We start from the raw sequence: 13,315 nt of genomic DNA, 5'->3' as shown, positions 1-13,315 counted from the left end.
TACTATGGCCATTGTTCCAACACGCGTAAGAAAAAAGGACAATGCCTGGTCGTAAAGGTGGTATGGATTTCACATGAGAAATTGTGGTTTCAGCGCATCGATAGCTATAAGGGGGATGAAAGATTTTACGTGGAAAATTATGTCCAGTCAAAAGAAGGATATAGATACAGATTTTTCCAAAGCTACAGTCGTCAGCGGGAGGTATTTCCGGCGCTTCACTCATTGTTGGATGTCCCAAGATTGGCGCTATCATCATAATATTTAATTGTGATTGCACTGACTGATATGTAGCTGTTTTCCCAGCACATATCTGCCTGGTGTTTGAGTGCATGGCAGAGGTGGCCAGTGTCCAGAACGAACTGACATTTGTTAATTAAGGCGGGTGGCATACCTAAGCCTCTGAGCCGGTCAGGTGGGTACAACCGTATCGCTCTCTGGTAGGGTGAATAGCAAAATAATTGTCATTATGTATTGGGCAGATTTTGTGATCGCATGTAATGGGAGTATTCTCTGATTTTTATGTGGATATTTGCCGGCCGAAGTGGCCGTGCGGTTCTAGGCGCTGCAGTCTGGAACCGCGAGACCGCTACGGTCGCAGGTTCGAATCCTGCCTCGGGCATGGATGTGTGTGATGTCCTTAGGTTAGTTAGGTATAACTAGTTCTAAGTTCTAGGGGACTAATGACCTCAGCAGTTGAGTCCCATAGTGCTCAGAGCCATTTGAACCATTTATGTGGATATTTTAGAAGATTCAATCCTGCGAGTATTGACGCTGGACATATTGATAACATCCGAATTACAACCACTCCGGTCATCCTGGACACCCTCCACAACCGGGCAGTTGTCTCTGGTTGACCGAGTCCATCTGCAGACCGGCCGCGATCGTTGAGATGTGCACCCACAGTGGCAACTAGCGGTGTGTAGTGTGCAGTGGGTCGCTGTGTTTGGGCAATGGGACACAAGTGCACAGGATGTGCAAGGGTTTCAGCAGTCTCTGACTACTACTACAGATTGGATTGTGGTTTAAGTTTGTCTTGTTTAGAGCTTCTCAGTATACTGCAGTGGACTCGTTTTGCAGTGGTATTTGTTGTTGTTATATCTATCCTATCTTGCAGTAGGCCCCTTTACGTCCTTCCGAATGTACACTATGTGATCAAAAGTATCCAGACACCCCCAAAAACTTAAGTTTTTCGTATTAGGTACACTGTGCTACCACCTACTGCCAAGTACACCATATCAACGACCGCAGTAGTCATTAGACGTCGTGAGAGTGCAGAACGGGGCGCTCCGCAAAACACATGGACTTCGAACGTGGTCAGGTGACTAGGTGTCACTGGTGTCATACATCTGTAAGCAAGATTTCCACACTCTTAAACATCGCTAGGTCCACTGTTTCCGATGTGATAGTGAAGTGGAAATGTGAAGGGACGCGTACAGCACAAAAGGGTACACGCCGACCTCGTCTGTTGACTGACAGAGACTGCTGGCAGTTGAAGAGGATCGTAATGTGTAATATGCAAACATCTATTCAGACCATCACACAGGAATTCCAAACTGCATCAGGATCCACTGCAAGTACTATGACAGTTAGGTGGGAGGTGAGAAAACCTGGATTTCATGGTCGAGTGGCTGCTCATAAGCCACACATCATGCCGGTAAATGCCAAAAGACGCCTTGCTTGGTGTAAGGAGCGTAACATTGGACGACTGAACAGTGGAAGAACGTTGTGTGGAGTGACGAATCACAGTACACAATGTGGTGATCCGATGGCAGGGTGTGGGTATGGCGAATTCCCAGTGAACAGCATCCGCCAGCGTGTGTTGTGCCAACAGTAAAATTCAGAGGTTGTGGTGTTATAGTGTCGTCGTGTTTTTCATGGAGGGGACTTGCTTCCCTTGTTGTTTTGTGTGGCACTAGCACAGCGCAGGCCTACATTGATGTTTTAAGTACCTTCTAGTTTACCGCTGTTGAAGAGCAATTAGGGGATGGCGATTTATAATCTTTCAACACGATCGAGCTTAATGCACGGCCTGTGACGGAGTGGTTACATGAAAATAACATCCCTATAATGGACTGGCCTGCACAGAGTCCTGACCTGAATCCTATAGAACACCTTTTGAATGTTCTGAAACGCTGACTTCATGCCAGGCATCACCAATCGACATCGATACCTCTCATCAGTGCAACACTCCCTGAAGAATGGATGCTGTTCCTCAAGAAACCTTCCAGCACCTGATTGAGGGTATGCCACGAGAGTGGAAGCTGTCATCAAGGCTAAGGGTGGGCTAACACCATATTGAATTCCAGCATTACCGATGGAGAGCGCCACGAACTTCTAAGTCATTTTCATCCAGGTGTCCATATACTTTAGATCACATAGTGCACCAGAGAGAACCAATTTAGGAACTATATACTGCTTTAAAAACCCAGTCATAATGTCAAATTCCTGGATGATCAACTTATTGTTTCCAATAGTGATATTGCGAGCACGCACCCGGCCAGCCCCTCCTGCAAATTTTTAAGTATATAGAATGCGACTGAGCCAAAACATAACGTAAAACAAAACGTAATGGACTCCCTACCCAATGACCTAAGTGTGCCAGCATCCTCTAATAGGAGGAAAGAAAAAACCCATAAAGGGGAAAAATAGGGTTTAAATCTGGGCAATTGTGGGATAAAATCCCGCCAAATGTGCCACTCCTACTGTCCTTAACAGGATGCCAGGAAAAACTGCCACTACACATAGGCTGTGTATTTAATTAAATAGTCAATCTGTCTGATAGTGGAATATTTCTAGCCTGCCGTTGTGGCCGAGTGGTTCTAGGCACTTCAGTCTGGAACCACACGACCTCTACAATCGCAGGTTTGAACGCTGAACCCTGCCTCGGGCATGGATGTGTGTGATGTCCTTAAGTTAGTTAGGTTTAAGTAGTTCTAAGTTCTAGGGGACTGATGACCTCAGATGTTGAATCCCATAGTGTTCAGAGCCATTTGAACTATTTGAATATTTCTAAGGCATCCACAGTTGGGAGGGAGAAGGGGGGAGATGGGTTTACCAGGTATGCACTACTTTGTTCAGGAAAAGGGTGAGGTTAGTGTGGCACACAACAGACACTATCTGCTTCTTCTCGAATGTGTTCCATCTGCTACTGGTTTCCATAGCACTGGAAGTGTGAGAACAACAGGCCATACCGATTACCAATGACAGGTCTGCATGAGTGGCAACTGGGACAGGGGAGGTGGATGGAAGGGCAGAGGGGTTGGGGGGAGGGGAATCTTGGTCTGTGTGTCTGCATATGTTGGTTCACACAAACAGGAAGCATTCACTTGAGATATAGAGAGGGAGAGCATGTTTTTTGACAAGATTTTCTCGGGTATCGATATCAAGGGGTTGCTGCAACCTGAAGCTTTTTTCAGGGGGTTAGCATGATTCTGGTCTGTGCACTACATTAGAAGCACTGTGTGCAGTCCTGTGGGGAGGGGGGGGGGGGGCGTGAGGGAGGGGGTTGAAAGTTTCCAGAGGGATGTGGGAGGAGGAGTGGAGAGGTTTCTTGGAAGAACGGATTACCCCCAGGATGTTGCAAACCATTTAGAAGAACAATAGGTTAAGGGGGGGGGGGATCACAAATCAATCAGCTGTCAAATTTTAATCAATTTGCGTTACAATTTGAAATCAAAAGTGGCACAGTACGAACTTTGTCCCACTACTCATGTTTTCCTTCTGCTGGCCGAGGCTGCACTATACCTGTTACTCCCTGGTAATGCTCGCAACATGAGTTGGTGTCGTCTGTTCAGCTCTGAGGACTGGCTGCCAGGATGGAGCAAACCTGAGTCCGTTCTGTCTGTTCGTGTTGTTGGTGTGTTTTACTGGTTCAAATGGCTCTGAGCACTATGGGACTCAACTTCTGAGGTCATCAGTCCCGTAGAACTTAGAACTACTTAAACCTAACTAACCTAAGGACATCACACACATCCATGCCCGAGTCAGGATTCGAACCAGCGACCGTAGCGCCTAGAACCGCTCGGCCACCCTGGCCGGCGCGTTTTACTTTTTCGATAGCTTCTCCTATACTGTATTTTATTAATCCTAGCTGCCTAACAAATATGTGGGTTTCGTTAACTTTATTTCGTTGCCGCAGCCATGCTGGTGTGCGGTCACTGTAGATTTGCTGCGTTGTTCTAGGCGAATGTAGAACTCGTATTCTCGAATGCGCTTGCGATTGGCCCGCCGGTCTCACTGATGTGTACTTTTCCACACTGACATTCCGTCTTGTACACAGCTGCATTATGTATAGCATCTACCTTGTCTTTGGTGGAGCCTAGCACATCCTTTATCTTGCAGCTTCTGCAGAAGACAAGCTGGACATAAACCCGACGAAGTTGTTTACCAGTTAGGTCACATAGGGCAGCGCGCTGCTAGTTGCAGTTTGTTCAAATGTGTGTGAAATCTTATGGGACTTAACTGCTAAGGTCATCAGTCCCTAAGCTTATACACTACTTAACCTAAATTATCCTAAGGACAAACACACACACCCATGCCCGAGGGAGGACTCGAACCTCCGCCGGGACCAGCCGCACAGTGCTGCAGTTTGTCCACTTCTTGCCTATCTTGCTTTTTTCTTTTGTCATGGCTGTTGGGATCGATCTAGTGTTGTAACCACTGGCTAGGAACGTAGTATGAAGCCTTTTGAGCTGATGTGTTGCGTAGTAGTAAAACACCCTCACAACATGAATAGAGAAGATGGACTCAGGCTCTCCATATCCTGGCTGTCAGTCCTCAGAGTCAAAAAGGCTGCACCAACAACATTCTCACTCTTCACTCTACTTGTGCGGGCTTTTAGCTTCTTCAAGAATCTCATCTCTGCTTGCTGTATTTTGCTGGCATCTGTTTTTTTTTTTTTTTGTGTCCAACTCTCTCTTCCATAAATCAGTAATAGTATCGTCACAGTTTTATACACTTTAATTTTTGTATTTTTAGGGTTTGTTGTCAAAGGTTGTGTTTCCTGTTCCACATATTCCATGAAATATAGAGATATGGATTTTCATCTATGTTATTATAATAATCCTCACTCGGGTTGCAGCCCAGATATTTAAAATGTTCGCCTGTTCTGTTACTTTGTAGTTAATTACTATTTTCGACTTTATTATCTTCTGTATTATTAATGGAAATTTAGAACTGTATTCTGTACATATTCGATTCAACCAACGTGCTCTCAACTGTAAGTCGTCTCTGCTTTCTTGAATTATTACTTTATCATCCGCAAATAATAATGCGCCTATATTTGTGTTTTTATCTAATTTAATTCCTAGATTGCCATCCAATTTACAATTTTTAAGGACATTGTCAATAAAAATGTTGGAAAGATCAGCTGATAGACAAATCTGCTGTTTCACTCGTTCATTGATTTTTATATCATTTTTTCCTTTTGTCTCCTGCATTTATTACTGTTCTTGTTTCATGATATATGCTTTTTGTATATTTTATGAGACGTAGTGAGTAGTCACTGTCATTTATTACCGTCCATAATTGCCGGATGGATCTAAATGTTTTTGTAATAATTCTATTTGTTTCCATTACATGCAAAATGTACTACATTCTCAACGCAGAAGACTTTGTATTCACGACAGCCACAGCCTGAATATATCATTTTGAAGATAAAATCGCTTCAGCTGTGAGTATTTTACAGGCACAACCGATTTTGCATCATTATAGCTGCATCATCAGGCGAAATAAAATCAAATCATGTACTGATGAAAAAAGAGAATGGGATCATCCACCGTTCATAGTCAACAATGTTTCGCTATGTAGCGGACGTCGATTGTAAAATAGTGTAAAACAGCACAGAACACACCCGTGATACGCTCACGTGATACCAAGCGTACCAGCTGATGAAACCGGCCGTGCTCGTGAATAAAGTACTTTATCTTCAAAATAACGTTCTCAACGGTTGTTGACAGTGGCGTCCCACAGGTTCTATGACGTCGTGATATTGTCTCACTCACACACTTTTGTTATATCCGTTAGTGGCATTATCTGTCCACATATCTCACGATGTAAGCTTACGAGTTAGATGGATTCACCTGTTCCCAGAAATTTAGCAGTTCATAACCCATAAGTGAATTTTACGTTATATAGACAGAATTACTGCATGCCACGTTTAGGTACATACATTTTAGCACAATAGTGTCTAGATCAGGGTTCCTTAACTCGAATCAACTTCTCCATAATCCCTGATTGTTAGTATTACCAACCCGGTGACACCCTCCATAAAATGGGTATTTCTCCACAGATTTCATAGAAGAGGAAGACGATTTTTAGTCGCCAAAACAAGAGGTTTGATCTGAGTGGAGAACTTAAAAAAATACAAAGCTGATAAAAATTGCACTTTCTAAGTTTTCTCTTTCTACAATGGTCAAAATGAAGCTAAATTAGCATTACCTTTGTATTTTTATTATGTGTGTCTATGAAATCAGCGCATCATTCAAACCGAAATGCGTGCAGTAAACTACACATTCGACAAGCGAGGACTCATCTGTTCTAGCTGCTGTGCTTACATACTGCTTTCTTTCAGGCAGTACTGTATGACACCAGTTGGACTTAGTTGTTGCCACACAGTAAATGAAAGTATCCTCTATTTGACTAACATATCTCATAATTTTACCAAGTCGTCACAGTTACCTCCAACTGCTGCCATCATATTTCTGTGGGCTATCGACTAAGCGAAGAAATAAAACGGTGTGTTTATATTTACAAGTTAACCTAGATTAGTCATAAATTTTCAGCCACCTAGTAGAAAAATTAAATTAGCACTGATTTTTTCGTTTGTTGACAGGGTCATGGCTGCAGTTCTTGTACAGATTCAAATTCAGTAACATGCCACTAGAGGAGCCAAAAACAAAATGCCGCAGGTCATTGATAAATTCGAGTACCGTGTAGTAACTTTGTTTTCTGCATTTGAAGTGGGTCAAAAGACCACAATTCTCCCCGAGTTGGTGGAAGTGTACGGTCACAACCACCAGCAGTGATGTTGTTCAGAGGCTTGCAGTCTGCTTGAACGTGTCTGTATGACGAAGCACAAAGTGACATGTCATCTCTCAGCGAAAAAAAACTGGAATCGTAAGAGGAGGCCTTGATGCTCTACCAGCGTGTCACAATCGAAACGATGGTGTAAACAGTTATAAACCGTCATCGATCAGTTTCCAACATCTTACAGGTAGTTTGCATATGACAAGGTCGCTGCCTACTAGGTTCCATGACTGCACACCTACTGAAAAGGCCTGTCGAATTGAAGCAGCCACAGGAACATTGCAGTTGTGTTTGGCCAGTCCAGATGACTTCTTTGGCCACCTGATCACCACGGATTTTGTCCTGTGATAAAGGAATAAAGCAAGTAGTGGAAACATGTAGACTTACGACAGCCAAAAAAGGCACAGACCTAACCATCATCAGACAATATAACGCTGAATTTATTTAGGACTGCCGTGGCGCGGTGTTAACAAATTATGCCCGTAAAGGTCAAACTACCACTGCAGCATGCTACCAGACTACGCTTGTCAGAGTATAGGAGCCTCACAAAATGGAGAGTCATGGGAATCTATCGAAGCTACATGGAAAACAGACTTCAACAAAAACGTCTCTACCAGGTCATTCATAGCTGGTGTAAATATGTCACCTTGAAGCATGAATATGTAGAAAAAGGCTAACACCATCACAATGTTTCAAGGTCACAACTTCACTCTTTCAGGGTCTTAAAACATCTTTATGACTAGCCTTCGTACTTGGTTTAGTCAGTTACCACCACCATCTTGACGCTGCATCTCACCTTACGGACCTGCTGCTGCGCCCCCACTCTGCTATGGTCGGCCTTCACGATCAACGGCAGCTGCTGAGTCGCCTCTTCCTCGCCCTTCCTGAAGGCGACCGTCACCCTGGACATCTGGCTGCTGTAGCCGGCGCCGACCTTGTTCGCCGGCTCCACCACGATGGACTCCACCGTGATGGTGTCACACGAGAAATGTCTCTTCAGGGCCGCCTCCACCATAGAGTGGTCGATATAGTCAGTCACTTCCGGACCACTGCTTCCTGGCGCATCCATCGTTCTGTGAACGGGTCGAGAAATCACAATGTAGCAATATGGTTCTTCTTGTGCCAGAATCTCTATAAAAGTGCAAAGAAACACGGAATGAAAGAAGTTAAAACTATTTTAAGACAACATTTTCTAAAAGAACTTAGCATGAAACTCTATTCACGTTTTACATCTTGTGAATCACTTTGAAAACAGTTTTTACACATGTTTGCTTCACAAGATGTTACATTTCTTTACAAATAATAACAGGCGGTCACATCAGAATGTTGATCCATGCACTGAAGGTGATGTTGACTGTGTGTCTACTGTATTACGCCAGTGCAAGACGATTTCCTGTAGTTCTCCTCATGTAGGCCATTCCAGCGTTTTTGGTGGGCCTGTCATTCTGTAGCACAAAGCTATGAATCCCCTTTGTTCCTCCAGAGACACAGCTTCATTATGAACAATTTACGAGGACTAAGTACCCACCAATTCATTTCCCGATTTTCGTGGAGCGTTTAATTTTTGTTAGAGTGTATTCGTTGTGAGACTGTCACAAGGTCAACTAACGCTGTGTTTCTGGATCTGAATGGACATTTCAAGATGAGACATCAGTATAAGTGCCAGAAACCATGGATCCTACCTCTTTTACCCAGATCCTCCAAAGTTGGACCATGTGTTTCCTGGTTTAGAACTACGTCAATATCATTATCTACATGGAGTTTGGATAGGTACTTGTTTTTAGCTTGGCTAATTCCTTCTATATTTAAATGGCATACTCGGATTGAAGGGCCAAGTGATTTAATCAGTTGATCTTGAAAAGGTCCATTTTTTTATAGCTTTTTGATTTTGATTTGTCTGCAAGTTTGTAGCCAGATGCGCAGACTCTCTTTACAAATAGTGCTACAGAGTCTCCGGTTTGTGACTGACGAGTCTTTCCTGACTCAAAGACGTTCTTGGCCATCCTCGGATATGACCTGCAAATGACTCTGTAATGTCACTTAGCTATCCTTCAGCGTCACTCCATTGTTTTCTGGAACCACTTTCCCCAAAGTAGCCATGTTGTTCTGCATCACGGTAGACGCCGGGCGTCCTCGTCCTCTTAGAAATCCCCAGAACCGTCGGTACACGTCGCAGTGATAGGCGAAAGTTTGTCGAAAGCTCATTTAAAAGGCTGCAAAATATTATTTCACGCAAGTGATCTTGTACCCCCATGCAAGAGGTAACTGAAGAAGGCCAGCTCTGTGTGTTCTGCTGCTCTAGGCAACGAACATACCTGTCCACCCATCGCTCAGTCTCCCTTCCCGATTTATAATTTTTTTAGCAGTACTATGAAGTGGTGTAGTTTATTCCCACCAGTTATTTCTGTTGCTGTCATCGCCGCAGGAGTTTGATTTTGTATTGTGTCAGTCATGAAACAAATCTGCTTACAAACAGAAGCACAGTTAAACTAGTATGTTGATATGTTTTTGATGTGCTTCCCAAATCTGGATAATCCACATTTTGGGACTCTAGACTGCTGCCTGATTCATCTGTATGGCAGAGTCAGCCATGAACTGAGTCCTAAACAATCGCTGTCTTTCTACCAAAATTAATAACCCGAGGCAGATGAAGTCTGCAGGGTTTCTCATTGTTGGGCACATTTCTACAGAGTGACAACTTACCCTATCTCAAAAGCCTTTTAGATACCCTTGTTCGCTGCTTCTTGGAATACAGTTTTCGCTGATGCACGATGAACGATAATCTGCCGTGATGGGTGACAACTTCTTATGGTTATGATATAGTGTCGTTATACTACCCCGTAATGAACCTAAATGAGCCTAAAGAAGCCCATCGACACGGACAAGCTCATATTGGGGAAAGATGAGAAATGAAATGGGCATGCCCGTTGAAAGGAACCATCCCAGAATTCGCCTTAAGCGATTTGGGGAAATCGCGGAAAACCAAAATCTTGATCGTCAGATGGTGGTCTCAACTGCTGCCCACCTCGCACGTTTATAATGGCTTGAAGGATGAAGTTAATCATGTCGAAAGCTATAGAATATATAGGATGTTCGAAAATTCCCGTTAAAAAACTTGTAGGACTTGTAGAGGAGAGTGAGTACCTAATACTTTGAACAGGAACCAATGTCCGGAAACGTACCGTTTCCTTGCTACAGACATGTTTGCTATGTAGGTACGCAATAGCGTAGTCATGGTGGGGGGGGGTTGCTTACTTGGGATTGACTGGCGTCATTTGATGTCTATCCTACCTCTCTGACCTGGTTCGAGCTTCATTCATGTGTCTGTGTGTTAGAGTAACATGGTTGAGTACGCGTTTGCAGGATATATTGACAAGATTCTTCTGTATGGCGAAGCTCACGGTAATAGAAGAGCTGCTCGTCTCCTTTGTCAACATTGTTACAACGTCTGACTCCATCGCATACTTTATTCGCCACAATTTCGCAATGGCTTCGAAAAATGGGTACCTTCACCGTCAGCAGGCGTGACTGTAGTGCTCCAAGGAGTCGCTGCACACCCGAAATGGAAGACGCTGTACTGCATCACGTTGAAGAAAACTCGTCAACTAGTACGTGAGCAATATCTTTGGTTATTAATGTGTGGAATTGTAAAACAAGTGTTGTACTGGGTCACGCATAGTAAATTACGTGTAAAAGTGATCGTGTTACCAACGGTAGTTTCCGTAAATGGATTCCTATTCAAAATATTATGTACTCATTCCTTTCCAAAAGTCGTAAAAGTGTGTAACGGGAATTTCCGTACACCCTGTGTTTCGTCACCCCAGTGATCACTGTCGCCACATAAAACCGATCGAAGTTATAAAATGGTAAGTCTGCTCTGTCGTAGGGAGGCCTCGTAGCCTACATTTTACACTGAGCCACCAGGAGGTAATTACTACGTAATAACACAACGCATGTAACAATTTACGTTCACCAGATCGATTAATGTAGGTAAACTATAATCAACATCAAGTCCAGTTTGTGAAGAGCGAGGTGACGCAGTGGTTAGCACACTGGACTCGCATTCGGTTCAAGTCCTATAGAAGCCGTCCACACTCTTCTGACCCGACCAGACGTCTCTCCTGCCGTCTTGTGCAGCAGCCCATTCAATTTCGGCGGCTTCTTTAGGCCTGCCTTTTCTTTTTATGGTATTGATCATCCATGCATTTAAAATTTGTTTGATTTTTCACCTCAACGGGTGCCCACTGTTTTCCCTTCCTCGACAATCTTGACACGTTAACAACATGCTTACGTACACCATCGACTGCTGTGCTAACTTCATTAAAATGTACTGCCTATTACTGTCTATATGGATCACCTTCAGGCACTATTTTAAAATTTATTACAGTGTTTTGCTTTCTGAGGTGTTAAACACAGTTCATTTAATACAGACTTAAACAGGCCAACATCAGTATTCATATTACATGTCCCTAACAACCATTTTATCACTTAACGCGTCTATACTCTCGCTGAAAAAGTCGTGCAAATGTGTATATGCCACCTTTTCAACGTGATTATAGATGTGCCCAGTTTTCAAATGTGTGTTAGTTATCTGTAATACAAATACTAATATTTGCTTACATGATTCGTATTAAGTTAACTATGTGTAGTACATCAGAGAGCAAAATATAGTAACAAATTTTTGGCAGGTGTCAGAAGATGAGCCATACAGAATAAAACCAGTGGCACGTTTTAGTAAAGTTTATACAACTGATGGTGCACATAAAAAATGGCTATCATTAAACGTATTACTGCTGTGGAGCATCATCTTGCAAAAAACAAAAAGGCAAATATCTATTCATAACATTGTTCATTTCACCAGCCCAGATTAATGACTTTTTTTGTACGTGTTTACTAATTTCGGCCATTACACCAACGTAAATATCTATTGAAAACATTTCATTTCAGAATAACATAAGTCCATGTATAGATTAGTAACGCGTTTCGTGATCATAACCCGACCCACATGAAAAGTGAAGTGCAACTCATCAAATATCAACATCTCACAAGGATTCAACAAGTTTACTGGAAACAGTGCACCATCAGCAAAAAAGTTAATGTACATGAAATTCTACTATCTTGGAAACGATGCAAAGTAGAGCATAAGTTAATATGAACATTCTTGCTTCAAATGGCCATTTCCTTCACCTCTCTGAATACATTGCCTGTGGTTGCGAGTGAGACGATTCTAAAAACAGTCTATTTGTACAGCAAGGTATGTGAGTATGACGACGTTGTAAAATACTCTGTTAAATCTATAGCTGCACTAAATTGGAATTTAAGATAAGGAGACCGCAGTTCGTAACAAAAAAGTCAAATGACTTAAGTCGATAGGGACTTTTAGGAAAGAACGTTTTCGAGACTCAGTTAGAATCCAACTACACCACATAAGGTATTTCGCACATCAATGACGGGTACATAAAATGTCATGAGTAAATGCAACGCAATATTATCTAGTATTCGACTAAAAAGTATGACCAGTTTACGATACAGTCGTGTCATGGAGAAACAGCCATACTTCGGACGTCATAATCAAGAGTGTGTATTGTTGTGCTCCAGAATAAATTCGATGTGCATTTTAATTTTTTTTTAATTTTACCCAGTGAGCTTAGAGCTCAGAGCAGTTAGGTGTACCAATCGAAACGCCAACATGAGATGTCATGGGTGTAGCGGAAGACAGGGCTCCAAAAGAGCGACACTCAAACGTTGCAGGAAAACCTCAGCTCAACAACCCAGAATAATTATTGAACCACTCCACGAGGGCAAGGAGCATCTATGGCCACCATGTCATAGGCGTGGGGTCGAATTTTTCAATAATGGAGCCTTCGAGGCTTGAGGACACATTCAGTTGTGTAGCTATTCTGTCCATGTCACCATAATTGAGAGTTTCAGTGAAGCCATGACAATCTGATAGACAATGGTCTGCTTGCTACCTGGTTGTTGGCTTCAGCGCCAAGACACAGTCATCCTAATTCAAACTACAGCCGTGGTCTCCCATTTCTGGCTACTGGGACGCCACAGATGAGGAGAATGGTGTACTGCCAGCCATCCTCACATTGAGAGTCATTCACAGATGACCTGAGACCTGTTACATCCACACTGCCCAAGTTTACACAGCCCCTTGGCTGACTCGTGAATATCTGATGCAGTCTTGGTCGACTCATGGTGGATGACTAGGGCCAACCTTCACAAAAATCGACATCTTGGACCACCAGTCGGCTTTTCTCATCTCAGTGTGGCTGCCTACGAG

General features: G+C 43.1%; 1 protein-coding gene across 1 annotated transcript in view; it reads right to left on the bottom strand.

The window, feature by feature from the left end:
- Positions 1-13,315, bottom strand: part of LOC124594012 — a 172,249-nt gene that overhangs the window by 33,276 nt on the left and 125,658 nt on the right. Inside the window, exon 7 of the mRNA XM_047132364.1 lies at positions 7,823-8,099. Within this exon, the coding sequence (XP_046988320.1) occupies positions 7,823-8,099 (277 nt within the window). The remainder of the gene's footprint in view (positions 1-7,822; positions 8,100-13,315) is intronic.

Source organism: Schistocerca americana, chromosome 2 (assembly GCF_021461395.2).
Source record: "Schistocerca americana isolate TAMUIC-IGC-003095 chromosome 2, iqSchAmer2.1, whole genome shotgun sequence".
NCBI classification, from domain to species: domain Eukaryota; kingdom Metazoa; phylum Arthropoda; class Insecta; order Orthoptera; family Acrididae; genus Schistocerca; species Schistocerca americana.
Note: the sequence above shows the minus strand (reverse complement) of the source record. Positions and strands in the feature narration are given on the sequence as shown.